We start from the raw sequence: 20907 nt of genomic DNA on the forward strand, positions 1-20907 counted from the left end.
TCACATGCATAATTGACATAATATTGTTTGCTTCTTAATGGCTGGGTGAGGGACTGGAGAGGGAACTGGCAACTCAAAATTTTTAAAAATTATGTTAAAATATGACTACTTAAAAAAAAAAAGCCCACACCGAACCTCAATCCCAGCCTATAAAAATGAGGACTAGAGATCACTGATTCTTTCCAGCCGTTTCCTCTACAACTTCATTTGGCCACGAGGAGCCAAGTCCCTTTAAGCTACAACTAAGCCCTGAAGGTAGGGTCTCTCTCCCTACCCCCACCCCCTCATCCTGCCCAGGCAACGTCTACACGAGACAAATAAGATACAAGAGGGGATTTAAATGCCCGGAGGCAGAAACACGGGCTTGGTAAAGCGACACTAAATCCAACGGGGCTCCCCGCGAGATGGCCCCGCTCTCTGGGGCTGCGACCATAGAAAGAATTTACTACAAACCTGCTGCCGCTGCAGTCATTTTAGCAGGTGCTTGGGAAGACAGGGGGAAAGAAATAAATAGTTACTAAGACGGAGAAGGGATTGAGAAGACTCAGTTGAGGCAGTTTTGACCTCTGACCCCAACGCATTCCCGCTTCTCGCGGAGCATGCTGGGAAAAGACTCCTAGAATCACGTGGTTCGCGCTCGCAGAAGGGGCGGGGCTTCCTTTTTAAGTCTCCGACTCGCTTTCAGTGGAGACGTCGCATTAAAGAGATTTGAAGAATTCATATCATCCCCTCACACGCGCCTGGGAAAGTCGGGCCTAAAAAGCGAGGGGGGGAAATTCCTGGCAAAATGTCAACCCCAGTTACTCAGCAAATGCATCTGAGCACGCGCGAGGGAGCTGCGCACGCGTACGACCGGCGACTCCCTCGGCGCGCAGACGCAGGCGCCAACGGCTCAGCCTGGAGGCGTGCGCCGCGAGAGGCTGAGGCCACAGGATGGCGGGTACCGGGCTCGTGGCTGGCGAGGCGGTGGTGGACGCCCTGCCGTACTTCGATCAGGGTTACGAAGCGCCTGGCGTGCGGGAGGCGGTGAGTACGGGACGGCCGTCCAACCTTCCCGCCAACCCCACTTCGTTCCCTCACATTTACAAAGTCCTGTAGGCTCCGCCTCACGATCGCTCCCGCCCGCCCCCTTCCTCCCTGGCTTCGCTTCAGTTTCCGGGCAGGCGAGGCCTGTCCCCCTCCGCTCGCCCCGCCCCCGCTCCGAGTCCGCCCCTCTCCTCGGGCACCTTCCCCACCCCACCCTCTCCGCCCCGCCCTCTCACGCCCCCGGAACTTTCTTATTGGCTACGTGAAGGGGTTGGATCGCTGAAAGCCTCTTCCGGCTCCAAATCTGTTTTTGTTACTTCTCTCCTCGCAGATATGCAGGGTACCCCTGAAAGCTACGGTGCCGATTCTCTTGCTGTTCTCTCCCTAGACGCTCCGTGCATTTTTACGGGCTGTTTCCGTACCTGTAATTCAGTCTTCATCTCCATCTCTTGGTTTCTCCGACTTCTACAGGACCCAGTTAAAATAGAAGCCTTTCCAGGTCCTTCCCTCTTAGATTAAATCTCCCATTTATCCTGTAATTATACACAATGTAAATTATATATAAATTCGTATAAGTTTATGTTGTATATATGCAAACATACTTGTTTGTGCTGTCTCCCTAATTAGACTAGATTGAAAACAGGGACTAATTTTTTTTGCCTTTCTTTGCATCCCCAGCATTTGACACGGTGCCTGGCACATAGAAGGTGCTTAATACTTTTTGATTTGCCTTGATTTAATACCCTTCCTAAAACTTGGCGTTACTCCACCATTCCAGAGTTATGTTGTATTTTTCCTCAACATACATTCTGAGATCCAATCAGACAGAACTTTGATCTTTGACCAGTGGGCAAATTGGTATTTTTAAGCACCTGTTATGTCCCAGCTTGCCTACTAAGAGGTAGCTTGACTTAGAAAGATGACCAGGAAGACCTGGGTTCAAGTTCTGCTTTTGACACATAGCAGGTGTGTGGTCCTGGACCATTTGCTTAACTATTCAGTGCTCTAGGTCAACTCTAGTATTCTAAATTGCAGAGAAAGTGTGGAGCTTCATTTGGTTGAGGGAGTTTCCTTACCCAGGAACCCCATACTAATGAAATCCCAAGTTTAGGTAGAATCTATTCCTGCTCAGTGTAGGAAAAGGAAGGCAGGCTAGAAGGCTTTTTTTTTTTTAAAGAAGAGCACCAAGAATGGTGGAATGGATTCCTGTAGAAAGGTGGGGTTTAAGCTGAGTATATTGAGGGAAAAAAGGGATTCTAAGAGGCAAAGGAGCAAATGTTTTCCAGCCGAAGGTGACACTCAGAGAGAGGAAATGGAATGAGAAGGCCATTGCCTGGACCACAGAATGTGAGAAGAGAGTACTGTGTGCTGGGGCTGAAGGGGCAGGCTAGGGCTCGATTCTGCAGGGTTTTGAAATCTAAACAAAGGAATTTGTGGTTGGGCCTAAAAACAGTGGACAGCCATCAGTATTTGAGTAGGCAAGTGACATGGTCAGAAAAGAGCTTTAACAGCTACACAGATATTAAATAACAGATGATTTGATCTACTGCAGAATTATTTTGAAATAATTTCTCTAGAAACACTTGCCATCTCTTTTCTTCATTTTCTCCACCTCTCTTTCTCTCTGCCTCCTTCTACCCCCTACATAAACTCCCCTGAGATTTTCCCCATTTTTCTTAGGCTGCTGCCTTGGTGGAGGAGGAAACTCGTCGATACCGGCCAACCAAGAACTATCTGAGTTACCTGCCTGCTCCGGATTACTCGGCCTTTGAGGTGGGGGTGGACTTTTTGCCTTACTGTTTAGAAAAGTGCTAGGGAGCACAGGATAGAAACCCACTTTCTTCTTGCTGATCATTGTTGTAACTTGTGGATTTCAGCTAATAAAACTGAGTATGGCATTTATGGTTGATTTCACAAAGATCAGAACTTCAGAAACTGTTTGTAAATATCATGAAGACAGAACATAAAGAAAAGAATAGACATCCGAGGGCATAGCACAAAAGAGTATGTTTGGTATTCAGGTCTCTCTTATCAACAGTTACCAAAATAGAAACTTGAATCACTAGCCACCAATTCTTCCTGCTCTAATAGAAGTCCTCCTTTGTAAGAAATTAATGACTTAGGAAAAACAAATAAACACATTGGTCATGCTTGAAAATGTATTTCATTCCACATCTCTAATCCATCAACTTTCTGTGAAAAGGTGGGAAGCATGTTTCCTTATCAGTCTACTAGGTTCTGAAGTATTTCAAAGTTGTTTAATTTTATGGTATTGTGGTCACTGGGTAAATTGTCCCCTGTTTCTGTTTAGTTTAGTCTGCATGAGTTTATACAAGTCATCTTAAGTTTCTCCAAAATTGTCCCTTTTGTCATTTCTTGCAGTACGGTAATATATTCACATGCTATGATTTGTTCAGCCATCCCCCAGTTAGGGGACGCACACTTTGTTTACAACAAAAAGTGCTTTTATCAATATTTTGTATGTAGATGTTGCTTAGTTCTGTCTTTGACCTCTTTAGTACTACACACACACATACATACGTACATACATACATATATATGTACATACCTATCCAATAGGGGTATTGCTAGGTCAAAGGGTATGCAGAGTTTAGTGATCTCTGAGGCACTTTTCAAGTTGGACCATTAGACACCTTCACCAGCAGTGCATTCGTGTGATTGTTGTCTCACAGCTCTTTCAATGACTAATTGACATTTTCTCAGCTTTGTCAACCTAATGGGTCTGAGGTGTTTTAATTTGCATTTCTCTTATTACTGTTTTGGAGCGTTTTGTTTTGTTTTGTTTTTTCATGTGGTTGTTACAGCTTGTATTTCTGCATTTGATATCTGGCATTTAATGTATGCAATCATAATTGGCCATTTTATCTTCTTCATCTCTGTCCCTTGTTTAATTAAAGATTTTTCCCTCATCCAAAATTGTGAAGGATTTTTTTTCTTTCCTTCTTTAATGCCATTTTAAAGATGTCTTTAACAAGCATTTATTAAGTATTACAATATGCAAGGCACTATGCTAGGAACTGGAGATACAATGACTAAATGATTAGGATTGAGAAAAATCTATTTTTGGGGGGGGGTGCCTAAGCAATGGGGTTAAGTGACTGGTCCAGGGTCACACAGCTTGTGCGTATTATGTGTCTAAGGCCAGATTTGAACTCAGGTCCTCCTGACTCCAGGGCTGGTGCTCTATCCACTGCACCACCTAGCTTCCCCAAGAAAAATCTATTGAATTTGGAAGTTATGATATCATTGCTAACTGGAGAGAGCAGGTTTAGTGCAGTGAAAAGGCTTCTATATAACGGAATCTTTCTCTAAAGTGCTAACTTTTTATTTTAATGGAAATCTTTAACTAACATATGCTTTCCTACCTTTATAAAAGTTTGGTTACCATACTTTAACTTTTTCTTGATGTCTTATGACTTATGATTATGAAAATCATTCTACTGTGGCACCAAGAGGCTATCTGCTTGTATTTTGTATCTGCTTTTCCTGATTCTGTTTCCTCCCTTGTTGTCCCTTCTTGCTGCTGTTAGTGTTCCTGATTCCAACAGCCCCACCTTCATAGATTTTTCTTTCTTATCTGCTATGGGCTGGGAACTCAGGTAATTAAGTTTATTAGATTGTTTCTAAAGTAAGAATTAAAAAGCACTTATTGAGGGCCCAGTGAACTTTTCTTTAGGCAGAGTTCATGGATTTATGATAATCTTTTTGTTTGTTTGCGCTTATAAAGTGAAATGTTACTATAAGTGAATGTTGTATTGAAATTTTTCTTTTCTCACCTAGAGTGTTGGAAAGATATGCAGTTAAAGGACATCAAAAATAGAGGGAAAAAATCTCATTCACAAAAATATTTATAATAGCACTTTTCATGCTAGCAAAGAACTCGAAACAAATCCATCAATTGAGGAGTGGCTAAACATGTTATGGAATGTGAATGTAAAACAATGTTATTATGCTGTAAGAAATGATGAATGTGAAGAATTCTGAGAAACTTGGAAAGATTTACTTGATCGACGTAGAAGGAAGTAAGCAGTGCCAGGAAAATAATTAACACAGTAATGTAAAATAAAACATCATTGAAAGACTTTAGAACTCTAATCAGTGTAGTGACCTGTTATAACATAAGGCTCAAATGATGCCTTTCAGCAGAATATTGTTATACTAGAGCAGGGCTTCTTAAACTTTTTCCACTCAAGACCCCTTCAGCACTTCTTCAACTTCATCTGGGTCGAGACCCACAGTTTAAGAAGCGCTGTACTGGAGGAGAAGAGTTAAGCAAAAATTTTGAGACGTGACCAATGTATTGATTAGTCTTACTTTACCATGCTTGTTTCAAGAAAGAGTTCTCTGGTGTTAGAAAAGAGTCAGTGGGAAGTCAGTCAGCAAGCATTTATTAGGTGCTTTCTATGTGCCAGGTATTATACTAAGTGTAGTAGAGACAAAGAAAGGTAAAGACAGCCCCTGCTTCCAAGAAGCACACACTCAAATAGAGGAGACAACATGAAAATGGCTATTTACATGCAAGATATGTCTGTAGATTGAAGGTAATCTTGAAAGGGAAGGTAATTCCCCATTACCACTTCCAGCACCTCATGCCCATCAAGGCAATATGGCACTCTTGAGTTAATCATAGTGGGTCAATAACCAGACCCTAATTTTGCAGGTTTTTTCCTTATGAGGCTCAGATGATTGATTTATTTGATGAGAGCTCAGGGAAGATGGTATGTCAGCTTTATGACCCAGACTCCTCTGGCATCATCTCGCTAAATAAGTGTGTGTGTGTATGTGTGTACACACGTATATACATGCACACATGCACACATTAGGGAGGACCAGGAGAGATTTCTTGCAGAAGGTGGAATTTTACCTGAGAGCTGAAGGAAGCCAAGAGGCAGAGATAGAGGAACATTTCAGGTATGAGCAACCAGTGAAAATGCCCAGAGTCAGGAGATGAGTATCTTATGTGAAGATCAGCAAGGAGGCTAGTGTCAACTGAATTGTAGATTGAATGGAGGAGAGTAAAGTATAAGAACAGTAGGAAAGATTTCAAATAGGACTTGATATTTGATCCGGAGAAAATAGGGAACTACTGAATTTTATTCAGTAGGAGAATGACATGGTCAGACCTGTACTTTAGGAAGATCACTTTGATAAGAATGGAGATTGACTGGGGTGGGGAGAGACTTAAGTCAGGAAAAACAACCAGAAGGCTGTTGTAGTAGTATAGGCAAGAGGTGATAAGGGCCTGCACCATGGTGATAGTGTCAAAAGAGAGAATGGAATATATGGGAGAGATATGAAGGTAGAATGGACAGGCAGGGTAAGGGAGTGAGGAGTTGAGGGTAATGCCTGCCAGTGAGCCTGGGTGATGGTGGTTTAGGGAGATTAGGAAGAGGGGAAAGTTTTGGTTGAAAGGTAATGAGTTCAGTTTTGGACATGTATTTAAGATGTCTTTAGGACAGTGTTAAAATGAAAGGATCATCAGTAAATAATAGCGTATATACATCTGGAGACTATCATTGACATTAGACTTTTCAAGAGTACCAAGTAACTTTAATTGGTTTGAAAACATAAGTCCTTTTTATTACAGATTTGACAATTTTGAAAGAAATGAACACCCTGAATTTTTAAAAAAAAATGAACATCATCAGGGTGTGCTTTTATTACGCTAAATAAGACTGAATTGCCAGAGCAGTTCCTCTAGGTTTGCCTTAGAGGGAAGCTGTCTGTTCTTTTTACCCCAAAAGGCAGAACTTGGGAGCGTTCTGTAAATATTACAATGTCAATAATAGCCAGGAATGCACAGCAGGCTGGATGTGGCATACAGTGCTAAAATTTAATGTCCAGATTCATCTCTTATTACTCCTATCACATATGGCAAGATTTATCTTTTCCTCTCAGGGTGAACAGTGGTGTTATACAAAGGTTTTATTATCTCTCTATCCTCAACAAATTTCTTATCACCTGAATTTAGAATTGGAGTTATCTCTCTCTTCCCTATCCTGTTCCTGGAGGGAACAGATTAGGATGAGAGAAGAGAATGGATAAAGTGTATTTATTATAAATGGTCCAGTTTTTTGTTGTTGTTGATATATGTTTGGTTTAGTTGTTGAATCCAATCTGCAGTTGTCCTCTAAAAATAATTCTCTTCTCAATTTGTAGACTGACATTATGAGAAATGAATTTGAAAGATTGGCTGCCCGACAACCAATTGAATTGCTTAGCATGAAACGGTAAGTTCTTTTTCTGAGTTTAGTTTGTGTTAAAATAATGTGCATTTTCAAGTTTCTCTGGAGAAATATGTAGAGGTTCTCAGAAACTTGGGTTTTAATTACATTGTTTTACATGTATGTTTTTTATAGTGTGATTATTGTTTTAACTTGTGCATACCCTCCTTCATGTTCCACACTATATACAATAGCATGATTCATGGGGTGGTAATAGTCACTAGGACCTAGGGTAAAATTGCTGAATAGGCAGAGTTTGTCTTTGATGTACTCCCACCTCCCTTACTTCCCTTATGCCACTCACTTTTGTGTCCCACCCAGGGCTATCTTCCCTAAGGAGTGCTACATACTGTAAAATTTCTTCTTTACTCCCATCTAAGTTCTTATTCTCATATGTTAGAGGTTAGGCAGTAGGGTTGTCTAATTCAGAATAATTTGTGAGAAGGTACTGTTTAAATTCTGTGTAATTGAGGATGATGAGGATGTTTGAGGAGGGGGAGAGGCTTGATTAGGATGAATTTAAGCACATATCCAAAATATTTAGCTCTCATCTCTAATTCGCGGGCTGGTTGTAGGAGATACTTTTTTGACACTGCCACTTTAGGTCAAAATGGTAGAATTGTAGGGAGTATATCTGTTCACTACCCTCTTCCTTTCTGGACTCCTATTTTCTGGAAAAGAGACAAATCCTATCTGGTCTGGGGAGGAGGAAAGGCTGAAATTATGAGGTTGCTATTTTTGGTACCCACAGATCTCTTAATGATGCCTTTTCTCTAAGTGGTAAGCAAGGTTGCAATAGTTATTATGCTATATTATATGTTTAGAGGTCTTAGTTTTTTTTTTAAATGAAATGTGGTGATTAGAACTTGGTTCTAAGTTCCTCTTCTACAATTCCACATGAATTTAATAGTTTTTGGTAAAATTCTTTGGTTAAACTTAAGGATTCAGCTCTATCTGGTAAAAGTAGTTAAATGAAATTGAGTGCATAATTATAATATGCTATGCCTTTAAAAGACATCCACATTGATTTTTTTTTGACCTAATGCTAAAAAGAGCTGTAGCAAGAGGAAGGAATAGAAAATACAACATTCTAAACACAATTCATAAGCAGAAAATAGTGTCTAGGATTAGAAAGTGTTTTAGTAATTGTCATCTTGTTTTAATCCTTCTCTAGTCTTAAAATAATAGCTCATGTTTTAATAGTGTTTTTTAAGATTGACAAAGCATTTTATATACATTCTTATTTGATCCTCGTGACAGTCATGTGAGACAGATGCTATTACTACTATCCCTGCTTTACAGATGAGAAAATTGAGGATCAGAAAGCTTAAGTGACCTGCCCGGAATTATAAAACTAATTATCAGAAGCAGGATTTGAATGTGGGTCTTTTTCATTCCCACTCTAACACTCTCTTCTGTGTCACTATTATAAGATGGTTAAGTATTATTTTCCTCCCCTGTAATTTCAGATATGAACTTCCAGCTCCCTCCTCTGGGCAGAAAAATGATATCACTGCATGGCAGGAATGTGTAAACAATTCAATGGCCCAACTGGAGCATCAGGCAGTGCGTATTGAAAACCTGGAGTTGATGTCACAACATGGTTGCAATGCCTGGAAAGTATATAATGAGTAAGTAAGAACATCTTCAGCCTGGCTTGGTGTTTATAAAATATAGAAAAGAATTCAGAGTGAAATTAAATACTAGCAGACCAGGTGAGCACTGTGCATAAAAAGAGCTATTATATATAGATGGATTAAGATGTCTTCTCTAACCCCTGGTGTCTGCTTCCATCAGAGACCTGCTTTACAGTGAGGCAGCCCCTATGGAAAGCTGCTAGACCATTCTTTGAGCCCATTTTGTTCTTCCTTATGAACCTTCCCTTTACACTGCCATGAGAGGAGCCTATCTGTTAGATCTTCCAGTCATCTGTTTCTTTACCCTTTTCCTTGCCTCCTTCAGTAGTCAGTGCGTTCAGGAATTCTAAGGAGGTTTGGGCTAATATAGTTTTTCCACCTATATCCCACTTATAGTTGGGATTAAGTCCTCTGTTAAAATCCTCTTAAGGCCTCATCATGGCATATAGGTATCTCTAGTTTCTTGAAACACCATGGCAACAGAGAGAGCATGTGATTTGGTTCACCTTATCAAGGTGGAAGGGCTTGTTAATGGACTTTTGGAGACTTAACATAGTTAATTACTGAAAAGCTAGGTAAATGGGTAAGTTTCATAATCAAATCACTTAAATTCAATAAGTGTTTGTTAAGCTTCCAACCATGTATGAGACATTGTGCTGGGTTTTATTTTTACAGTTGTATGATCTACGGACCAGTGAGGGGGGAGAGACTGGAAATGGGGATACTGATTAGATACTAACAACAGGTCAGGCAAAGGGTAATGAAGCTTGGAATTAGGCTAGTGTTCCTTTGTGTCCAAAGGTGGGGAGGGGATGGATTTTAGAGATATGGGATTAAAATTGACAAGACTTGACCACTGGACTTGAAGGATGATTGAAGGGGAAGAAGTAAGGATAAAGTGAGTTTAGGAAACTGAATGAGTTGAAGGATGTGTTAATGGAGGGGGAGAAGTAATGGGTTCTATTGAGGATATATTGAATTTGAGTTATAGGAAGATGTCCAGGCAAGTTGGTAACTTGCGACTAGAATTCAGGATAGAAATCAAGACTGAAAATATTGGCTTGGTTGTCATCTGTATAGAAATAATAATTGAACCCATGGGAATAAGTGAGATCACCAAGGGCAGTATATAGAGAGAAGGTAGTCCAGGAAGGAGCCTTAAGGAATACCCATGATTAGGGGTTAGCAAGTAAAAGATGATTATAAAAGGAGACTGAGAAGGAGTAGTCAGGTAAAAGAATAGCCAAGAGAAGCTGGTGTCAGGAAAGCCAAGGAAAGAATCAAAGGATTTAGAATTAGAAGGAACCCAATAGATCAGGCCCAATCTCCTCATTTAGCAAATGAGGAAACTGAGACCCAGAGAAGGTAAATTAACTCATACTTAGGTTTCTGCTGTTGAGAGTCATGAGCGTATCTGCCTTCAGATCCAAAAAAGCATTTATTAGGCGTTGGCGAAGCTTCAGAAAAGCAGCTAGCATGCTTTTCAAGTAACACCAAAAGGTTATGGCCATGCAACTAGGACAGTGCTTGTGGGATGTTGAGAGGTGGTTACTCACAAATATGGGTTGATGGTTTCTTAGGTGGCCCCCCTCCGCTAAGATTCCTGTGTAGCTGTTCCAAATTTGAGTCTTCTTGTTAAACATTTTAAAAGAAGATAAATATGAAATAAGCAATATTTAAAAATTCATTTTTATCTGATTTCATTTATATTGGTAAAAATCTTTTTTTCTACTAAAAATTTTTTTTTGATACAGCAGTGAGATTGAATATGCTTAGTTATTTGTGAAAAATCTTGGTTTAACACTTCCAAGTCAGAGGTTTGGTTCTAAGTTCAGTTTATTTTGATCCTGGATTTTAAAGATTGTCATAGATGATTAAAGATACCTCACAAAGGTGGGTAGATCTAAGTGGAAGATGTGCATCATTGGCTGTGCTTATGAAATTATACTTTGCAAATCGTGATGGCTTCCATACCATCATTAGCTAACATCTCAAGGCACAATGTATACTTTGAACAAGTTCATTTGAAGACCTTGGAGATCATTTATCCAGCCTTCATTTTATAAGAGAAGAATAGTAAAGCCCAGAAAAATTAAGTGCCTTAGCTGTCAGCAGATATTTCATAGCACAGTTGGGACTTGGTCTCCCAACTGTTGCTTCAGTGCTATTTTCAATATAACATAAATTGCCTTTCTTGTTCGCTTTGAAAAGGAAGAGGTGGGGTAAATGTGGGAACAAATTATAAGGCAGTGTTTTGATGTGGAGATGAGGTTAAATGAGAGCATACTCATCAGATGATCTTTTTCTTTTCAATGAAGTTATGACAAGAGGGGAGAGGTCAGGGTAGCTTAAATTTAGACAAGATTTTTCATATCTTAAAGGACTGGTGAAAATTGACAAAGACAGTGAAAGTTAACTTCTATGCTAAATTTATACATGCATGGCAATCAAAAAATTAAACAGTTTTAAACCAAAATTGTTTATTCTAGAAATGGAAACACATACTATTTTTTTCAGAGTAATTAACTCTCTATCTCATTAGATTTTTCCTGGAAATTAATTTTTTTTGTTCAGGTCTAGGCATGATGCTTACTGACTAGCTGAGGAGGTCAGGTTTGATGGAATGATTTAGAACCAGGTGCTATAAGATAATAATCCTACCGTACTCTTTACTAGTCAGACCTTATCTGAAATATCGTATTCAGTTCTGTACACTAAATTTTAGGAGGAACATTGGCAAATTGGAGAATATGGTACAAAATAGGAAGAAAGGATTGTGGAGGGACAGGAAATTTCATTATGTGGATAGATTGAAGAAACTGGGTGTTTGGGGTAGAGAAAGGAAGACTTAGAAGGAACATAAAAACTGTTCTCAAATATTCAAAAGGTTATTCTTTAGAAGATTTGTTCTGCCTAGCCACCAAAGGGCAAATATGAGGCTACTGCAATGCAAATTCCAGGGAGGTACATTTTGACTCAATATAAAGATTGTGATCCAGTGAAAAGAGCACTGTACTTAAAAGTAACACATGCTGTTTGTGAGTCCCAGTTCTGACACTAATTAGTTGTGTGATTTTGGGTAAGTCACTTGGTAAATATGGGCCATAAAATGAGAGGTTGGACTAGACCTTCTAAAGTCCCTGCCATGCCAGGTGTAATAATCTATGAATTATAAAGAAAATCTTAATAATTATAGCCATCCAGATAAGTTGCCGTGGAGTCACATTTAGTTACATATCTTTGGAGTTTTCCAGCAGAGGCTGGGTAACCATTTGTTGGAGGTTTTTAAATGGTAATCATGAACTGAGGGCAAGGTGGACTATTAAGACTACACATCATGAAGTGACCTCCATCTATCTCTGCAATTTTATGACTTTCTGCTTGATTCAACCAGAAAAAAAAAGTTTTTGACAAAGAACAGTATTATTTTGAATGTTATCATTCTAGAATTTGCATTTCTTTTTGCCATATTATTTACTTGGCCTGATAGGAATGCTAACAGGTGACATCAGGCACATCAGACATAAGCACTGGACTGCATTATGATGGTTGTCAGAATGTTAGGTTGTTTCGCAGTCTTAAAATTCAGCTCTGCTGTTATTATGCAGGCATTGTCTTGTTGCAAAATAACTTCTGTTAGGGCATGATATCTTTTTAACCAGATTGTTGACCTCACATTGCTTTGAGAAAAGTGAGACTAGAAAGTACTTACAACTGTACCTTTCCAAGAAATGTGCCACTGTAGGACCATTCCAGGCCTCAAACACAGTCACCTGTATTTTGAATACATGATTGGGTATTAATCTATTTGCTGGTGGAAGATCTTGGCTTCATTTGCCTTTTGTTCTCGGCAGCCATCGTGCTGTACCCATATTTCTGCAGAGTTCGTATAATTTAGCTACATCTTAAAAATAATCGGCATAACCTACATTTGTACAGATTCTGTTGTGTTTTCATTTGGTTTAATTTGCTCTAACAGTAAAAATTTCATGACACCGTGCTGTTCAATTTCCTTGCAGTGTTATTGGCTGCTAACTGTTAGTGCCCATATTGCCAACTTCATGTGGAAGCAGTGTACCATATTCCAACATATATAATGGACAGCATATAGTAATCAATTCATAATGGTTGCAAATGTCTAAAAAACAACTTCACCATGGTAATTAATAACTCTTGCTTATAGATATGTATATAACAGTGTAAAAGCATGAACACTTGGCCTGTTTTATATAACTTTTGTGTTTCACTTGTATACTGATGACCTATTACCCAGGCTTTACCGTGTCCTAATCTTTTTATTTCCATTTTGTTTTTCTTCACTTTGAGAAATCTAGTTCATATGATTGAACAAGCCCAGAAGGAGCTGCAAAAGTTAAGGTAACTTTTTCCTTGCATTGGCTTCATTTTTATCTAAGACTACCTTCAGTATTTCAGGGAATTGTGTTGTAAGATGATAGCCATGCCAAATATCCCACCTTGCTCTACTAGGTCTTATCATATAACCAGCCTTTCTACTTTACTGAGTTTTAGAGGCACCCTTGTAGTTTAGGTTCAGTGTTGGGATGAAATGAGATACTTAAGGGTCATTCAACAGTTAACAAAAGGAGGTTTTCTTAGCCATAACACAGAAAGAATATTTTTGCCTAGACTATAGGTGGCAGGGTGGATAGAGTGCTGGGCCTGGAGTCAGGAAGACTCATCTTCTCGAATTCAAATTTGGCCTCAGACACTTACTAGCTGTGTGATCCTGGGCAAGCCACTTAGCCCTTTTTGCCTCAGTTTCCTTATGTGTAAAGTAAGCTGGAGAAGGAAATGGCAAACCACTCCAGTATCTTTGCCAAGAAAACCCCAAATGAGGTCACAAAGAGAAACAGGACTGAACAACAACAAAAAAAACTGTTTTGATAGTTTCCACTCTTAATTTCTGTTTGTTTCTGTCCTATATGCTGTGGCTAGGGTAATCCTCCTGGTCATATCACTATTCTGCTCAAATGCACCCTCCCACCCCCCACCTCCCACACACATACACACATATGTGTATGTGTATATATATATATCTGCTACCTAGAATCATTTCCACAGGCACCCACATCAATACCCTCCCCATTTTATCATTCAGTAATAGGCTTTTGTAATTGACATTCCATAGTGGACTATATCTTTATCATCACAAAATCAACAAACAAGATGTAGAGTATACAGGAGCCCACAGTGCTTATCTATTATTTTAAAAGAATTTTATTTGGTAGAGCGAAATGCTGCCCTTAAAAGGCTTTTTTTTCCCCAAAATGAATCTTCTGTTTATATTTTTAAAGATCATTTGGTATTCCTTAAAAGATACAGCAGTACCTTGTTCAGTGGTCCTCTGTTTAGAAATGTGAGGCAAGGTATAAAACTGAAATATATGCTTGCCAACATTGCCACTGTAAATGGAGAAAGCCAAAGCAGAATTTAGATTGGAGAGAGATTCTCTATAGATGGCGAGGTTCTTCAGATGTTCTGTTTGTGGATGACATTGTTCTGGTTACATTGAGCCTTGGAACACTGCAGGGGTTGGCTTGACCATCTACACAGTAAAAATCAAGTTGATGAAGCATATCTGTTGCCTAAATTATGACATGAGGTCGATGTACAACCTATACTATGGAGTTTGTCCATCATTACATATATGTGGGACAGATAGGATAGATGGACAGTGAGTTGAGCCCAGAATTAAGGGGCTGAATTGCTTTCAGGAAATTAGAAGACTTATTTTTTAAAAAAAATATATCAGTATTCTACTAATGTTGTTATATGGCTCTGAAACAAAGCACAACAGCCTGTAAGGATATGAGCAGGATGCAACATGGGGAACTACAAAATGAGAAACTTTGAAGAACAGCAGTAGAAAGAAGATGGGTTGGTCAGATGGCAAAGGTGAGGGATGGAGGTGGATAGCTTGAGTGTTTTCCTGGCACTTTGTAGTACATTGGATGACTTCATAGTAAACTTATGGGAGGACTTGAATAAGAGATGGATGGGATGAGTAGGCATAGATGAACTGAAGGGAACATCCAGACCGTTGCTATCACAAATCCATTTTACTGTTGAAAGAGTTGTGTGAAAAAAAGGCTGTCGAGATACGTTGGCATAGGGCCTTGAATATCCTATAGAAGAATTAGTATCTAAAAGCAAAACCAAGTGTTTGCATTTCTCTTTAACAGAAAACATATTCAGGACTTAAACTGGCAGAGGAAGAACATGCAACTCACGGCTGGGTCTAAATTACGAGAAATGGAATCGACGTAAGTAGTTGAAATTTCATCTTTATCTCAAACTCCCTCACAAAGTTTTGCTAAACCTTTGAATCAGTTCTTAAATGAGATGGCCCAGCTGATCTCAGGAGTTCTTTGCCAATCTTGAGGCCCTGGGCCTCTCCTGTCCCAGCCCCTCTTTGGGGAAGCTAGGAGGCAGTGACAGAGAAAGGAATGTAGCCAGTAGACCAAGGGGAAGGAAGACCCCTGCCACTCTCATCGTGCTGTCAGCATAACGTTTGTCCACTATCAGTGTGTATCCATTTTCTTTCCCTTTTTTAAAAAAATGAATGAATTAATTAATTTTTAGTTTTCATCATTCACATCCACAAGATTTCGAGTTCCAGATTTTCTCATCTCTCCCCTCCTCCCACCCCAAGATGGCATATATTCTAAATACCCCTTCTCCCAATCTGCCCTCCCTTCTATCACCCCCCACCACCATCCCCCTAATCTTATTCCCTTCCCCTTCTATTTTCCTATAGGGCAGGATAGAGTTCTGTACTCCTTTGCCTATATATCTTATATCCCAGTTGCATGTAAAGACAGTTTTTAACATTTGTTTTTAAAACTTTGAGTTCCAAATTCTCCATGTATCTGTTTTCAGTGGCTCTGTGCTATTGTAAATTCAGAGGTTATAGAGTAATTGAACTAGGAAGTATTTTGAGTGTTCATCTGCTTTGGGATAATACTGTGCCTATATATCATCCCCTGAAAAAGCTTTTCTACCTTTTCAGAATATTCCAAGAAAGAACCTTATTGCCTTTTATTCTTTATCTTCTGGTTGGCATAGAGGATAGAACACTGAACTTGGGAGTCAGGAGGACTTGAATTTGAATCCTGCCTCAGTTACTTAATAGCTGTGTGAGCCTGGTCAAGTCGCTTAATCTCTCTTTGCCTCAGTATTCTCCTTTGTAAAATAAGGAGTTGGATTCAGTGCTCTCTAAGATCCCTTCCAGCTCTGAATGTATTATCCTGTCATTGTGAGTATACCATAAAATCTTAAAAGAACATTGAACCTGATGCTGCTGTTTTTTTCTCTTGCCTGTATTTTCTAGTTGGGTCTCTCTCGTCAGTAAAAATTATGAGATTGAACGGACCATTGTACAGTTAGAAAATGAAATCTTCCAAATCAAGCAGCAGCATGGGGAGGCAAACAAAGAAAACATCCAGCAGGATTTCTGAAAAAATCGACTTTTGGGAAGGGAGAGAAGTGCATCTTAGGCATCTTAAGGCATCAGGAAGTGGAATGATCCTCAAATCATCGTAAGAACCTACTGAGGGAGTGATAATGATCTGAATAGCCTGGCTGAATGCTTAGGAGTAAGATGGAAGCTTAGGAACTGTGCAGAATGCATGAATTGATGGTTCTTTGTACTATATTTTAATTCTATTTGTATATTTCCTTGACAAATAAATTTTTACCTTGAAAAAATTTTGATTAACTTGAACTTGAGAGAGAATTTTAATAATGCCTTTCGTTTTTATATCACATTATTTCTAAATATACATACTCCTCCCCTGTCCTACAATAAAGATGATAAGGAATAAAAACATTTCAAATCAACAATTTCATTAAAGATAATGACAACAGAGATAACGTCAAACTTTTGTGGGGTACAGCCAAAACAGTACCTAGGGGAAAATTTATATCTCTATAAACGCTTATATCAATAGAGAAAGAGCAGATTAATAAATTGGGCATGCAATTTAAAAAATGAGGAAAAGAACAAATTAAAAATCCCCAATTAAACACCAAATTGGAAATCCTAAAAATCAAAGAAGACATTAATAAAAATTGAAAGTAATAGAACTAGGAATTGGTTTTATGAAAAAACAAACCATTGATTAATTTGATTAAAAAAACCAATGACGACAAATTGCCAGTATCAAAAATGAGAAGGGTGAATGCATTACCAATGAAGATGAAATTAAAGCAATTATTAGGAGCTATTTTGCCCAATTATATGCCAATAAATCTGACAATCTCAGTGAAATGGGTGAATATTTACGAATATATAAATTGCCCAGATTAACATAAGAGGAAATAGAATATTTAAATCACCATCTCTTAGAAAAAGAAATTGAACAAGCCAATAAAAGAGCTCCCTAAGAAAAAATACCCAAGACCAAATGCATTCACAAGTGAATTCTGACGAGTATTTAAAGACTAATTAATTCCATGACTTTACTATTTGGAAAAATAGCTAAAGCAAGAGTCCTACTAAATTCCTTTTACAAAGGTTTTGATACCTAAACTAGGAAGAGCAAAAACAGAACTATAGACCAATTTCCCTAATGAATTATTGATGCAAAAAATGTAAATAACACCAAGGAGATTACAGCAATATATCACAAAGATCATACGCTATGACCAGGTAGGATTTCTGCCAGGAATGTAGGAGTGGTTCAGTATTATGAAAACTATCAACATAATTGACAGTACCAATAACAAAAATCATATGATGAACTCAGTAGATGGAGAAAAAGCTTTTGACAAAATACAGCATTCATTATTAAAAACACTAGACAGAATAGGAATAAATTGAGCTTTCCTTGATAAGCATTTCTGTCTAAAGCCATTAGAAAGCATTATCTGCGGAGAGGATAAGCTATAGGCCTTCCGAATATTGAAGCAATCGTCAACACTATAATTCAATATTGTACTAGAAATGCTAGCTATAGCACTAAGAAAAGAAAAAGAAATTGAAGGAGCTGGAATAGGAAGTAAGGAAATGAAACTATCACTCTTTGCAGATGGTATGATGGTATACTTAGATAATCCTAGAGAATCAACCAAACTAGTTGAAACAATTAACTTCCGCACAGTTGCAGGATATAAAATAAGCCCACATAAATCATCAGCATTTCTATATATTACCAACAGATTCAAACAGGAAGAGTTAAAGAAATTACATTTAAAATAACTGCAGACAATATAAAATACTTGGGAGTCAACCTGCCAAGACACACACACGAACTATATGAACACAATTACAAAACTTTTCATAGAAATGACATTAACAATTGGAGAAATAGTAATTGCTCATGGGTAGGCTGAGCCAATATAATAAAAACAACAATTCTATTTAAATTAATTATTCAGTGCCATGCCAAACTACCAAAAACTTAATAGAGTTAGAAAAAATAATAGAATTCATCTGGAAGAATAAAAGGTTCAGAATATTTGGGAATTGAAAAAAAAATGGTATTAATAAAGTAATCAAAACAATCTGGTACTAGCTAAGAAACAGATTGGTAGGTTAGTGGAATAGATTAGGTATATAATACACAGTGGAAAATTACCATAGTGATCTAATGTTTCATAAACCCAAAATATAAGCTTTTGGGAAAAGAACTCACTATTTGACAAAAATTGCTGGGAGGACTGGAAAGCAGTTTGGCTGAAACCAACATCTTATGTCATACACCAAAATAAAATAAAAATGGGTATATGTTTTAGACATAAAGGGTGATTAGGGGGAAATTTAAGGGAGCATGGAAAATTTCACCTGTCATCTATGGAGAAGGGAAGAATTTATGACCAAATGAGATAGGATCAAGGGAAGTAAAATGGATAATTTTGATTACATTAAATTAAAAAGGTTTTGTATAAACAAAACCAATGTAGCCAAGAAAGCAGAAAACTGGGAAGGTGGGGGTGGGATTTTTTTTTTTAAACAAGTTTCTCAGATAAAGGCCTCATCTCTCAAATATATAGTGGACTGAGTCAAATTTATAAAAAGTTATTCCCCAATTGATAAATCATCAAAGGATATGAACAGGCAGTTTTCAGAAATAGAAATCAAAGCTATCTGTAGTCATGTTAAAAAATGTTCTAGATCACTATTGATTACAGAAATGCAAATTAAAACAACTCTCAGTTTCCATCTCACACCTATCAGATTGGCTAACAGGACAGAAAAAAGAAAATGACAAATGTTGGAGGGGAATTGGAAAAATCGAGAAGCTAATGCATTGTTGGTGGAATTGTAAACTGGTCCAAACATTCCAAAGAACATTTTGGAACTACCCAAAGGCCTGTACAAACCCTGTGACCCAGCAATACCCTTACTCCCAAAGATCAAAGAAAAAGAAAAGGACCTATATGTGCAAGAATATTTATAGTAACTCTTCTTGTGGTGGCAAAGAATTGAAAATTGAGGGGATACCCATCAACTGGGGGATGGCTGAATAAATTGTGGCAAATTATTGTAATGGAATACTATAAGAAATGATGAGCAACATGGTTTCAGAAAAACCTGCGAAGACTTAGATGAACTGTTGCAGAGTGAAGTGAGCAGAACCAGAACACTGTAAACAGTAAGAGTAGTGTCATAATGATGATCAACTATGAATGACTTAGCTAGTCTCATCAATACAATGATCTAAGACAATTCTGAAGAATTTACATGGAAAATGCTGTTCATCTCCAGAGAGAGAGCTGCTGGAGTCTGAGTGCAGATTGAAGCATAATTTTTTCACTTTATTTTTCTTGCTTTTTTTTTTAACAGGTTAATATCTTTTGCTTGATTTCACATGTATGATTGATATCACATTTCTTGTTTTTTTCATTGGGTAGGGGAGGGATGGAGGGAATTCAGAACTAATTTTTTTTAAAAAAAAATAAATGTTGAAAATAAATCAATAATAATTTTTTTATTGGAAAAAAAAACAGTTCAGTAAAGCCAACAAGACACTGAAAGTTTCTGACAGCTTCCGTAAGTAACATTCCACATGCATTGTCTTTCTCCCCTTGAACCACAGATCTGATTCTCAACTGAGCTCTTCATTTATTCACCAAAAGATTTCTTAAACCCCTTCACCAATGAAAAAAACTGGTTTCTTTTTTGTATTTTTGCCTCTAAGTAGTTGTAGTGCAAAGTGTCCACTAAACCCTGCATCTTCCCAGAAAGTGAATTAGTTACTGCTGCTTCTTTGTTATGAGCAGGATGTTAATGGCCCAAGACTGGGTTCAGCCAAAACTCTGGAGTCCTGCTTGTCTCTTCCTACTGTGTGATCCTGGGTGGATGACTTAATTTCTATAGACCTTAATGTATTCATCTGTAAAACACAGGGGCTGCCCTGGATGACCTCCAAGGTCTCCACTGGCTCTAAATATCAATCTATGAAATGATGATGCAAATATACAACCCTATGGGACAAATGAGGCAAAAAAACCCAATTTTAAATGCTTTTTTTTATCTGGTGTGCTAGATATAAAGTAACTTGTTTTGCTGGTGCGACTAAGCTTCTAAACTCTGGGGAAGCAAGAAAATCACCCAAATGTCCTGATAATGTAGAAAGTGGAAAATGTTTCTTCTGTTGTTACCTAGTAGAAGTAGTCTGATGTTTTGTCTCTAGTTTATTTAGTAAATGTGCTTTAATTAACTTCCTTCCAAAGAGAAACAATTTGAGTAATAACTTCATCAAGCATTTATTTGCAAATACTGTATTAAACATAAGGAGCTGCAAAGACGATCAGTTCTCCTCAAATATAGGCTCGTTGGGAAGAACTGTTACAATGACAGCCAGCATTTCTCACAGCAACCCTGAGAGATAGGAACTTCTTTCTTTATTCTGGATGTGTGATTTCATCCGTGTGAGTCTCTACATTCTAAAGTCCAAACCCTCTGTGTATGATCTAAGTCGGCAGTTAATCTGTAATTTATAGTCTGGCTGGAGAAGTGTCCAGGGCCTGGAGAG

General features: G+C 38.2%; 1 protein-coding gene across 1 annotated transcript; it reads left to right on the forward strand.

The window, feature by feature from the left end:
• The first annotated feature begins 833 nt into the window (after window positions 1–833).
• On the forward strand, window positions 834–16652 carry BCAS2 (BCAS2 pre-mRNA processing factor). The gene is made up of 7 exons (XM_021002294.2): window positions 834–1026; window positions 2707–2799; window positions 7207–7277; window positions 8741–8902; window positions 13235–13285; window positions 15112–15192; window positions 16260–16652. Exons 1-7 carry the CDS (start codon window positions 934–936, stop codon window positions 16384–16386), a joined length of 678 nt encoding a protein of 225 aa, XP_020857953.1. The 5' UTR covers window positions 834–933; the 3' UTR covers window positions 16387–16652.
• Window positions 16653–20907: the final 4255 nt, after the last annotated feature.

This window comes from Phascolarctos cinereus, unplaced genomic scaffold (assembly GCF_003287225.1).
Source record: "Phascolarctos cinereus isolate Bilbo 61053 unplaced genomic scaffold, phaCin_HiC Scaffold_5;HRSCAF=322, whole genome shotgun sequence".
NCBI lineage: Eukaryota > Metazoa > Chordata > Mammalia > Diprotodontia > Phascolarctidae > Phascolarctos > Phascolarctos cinereus.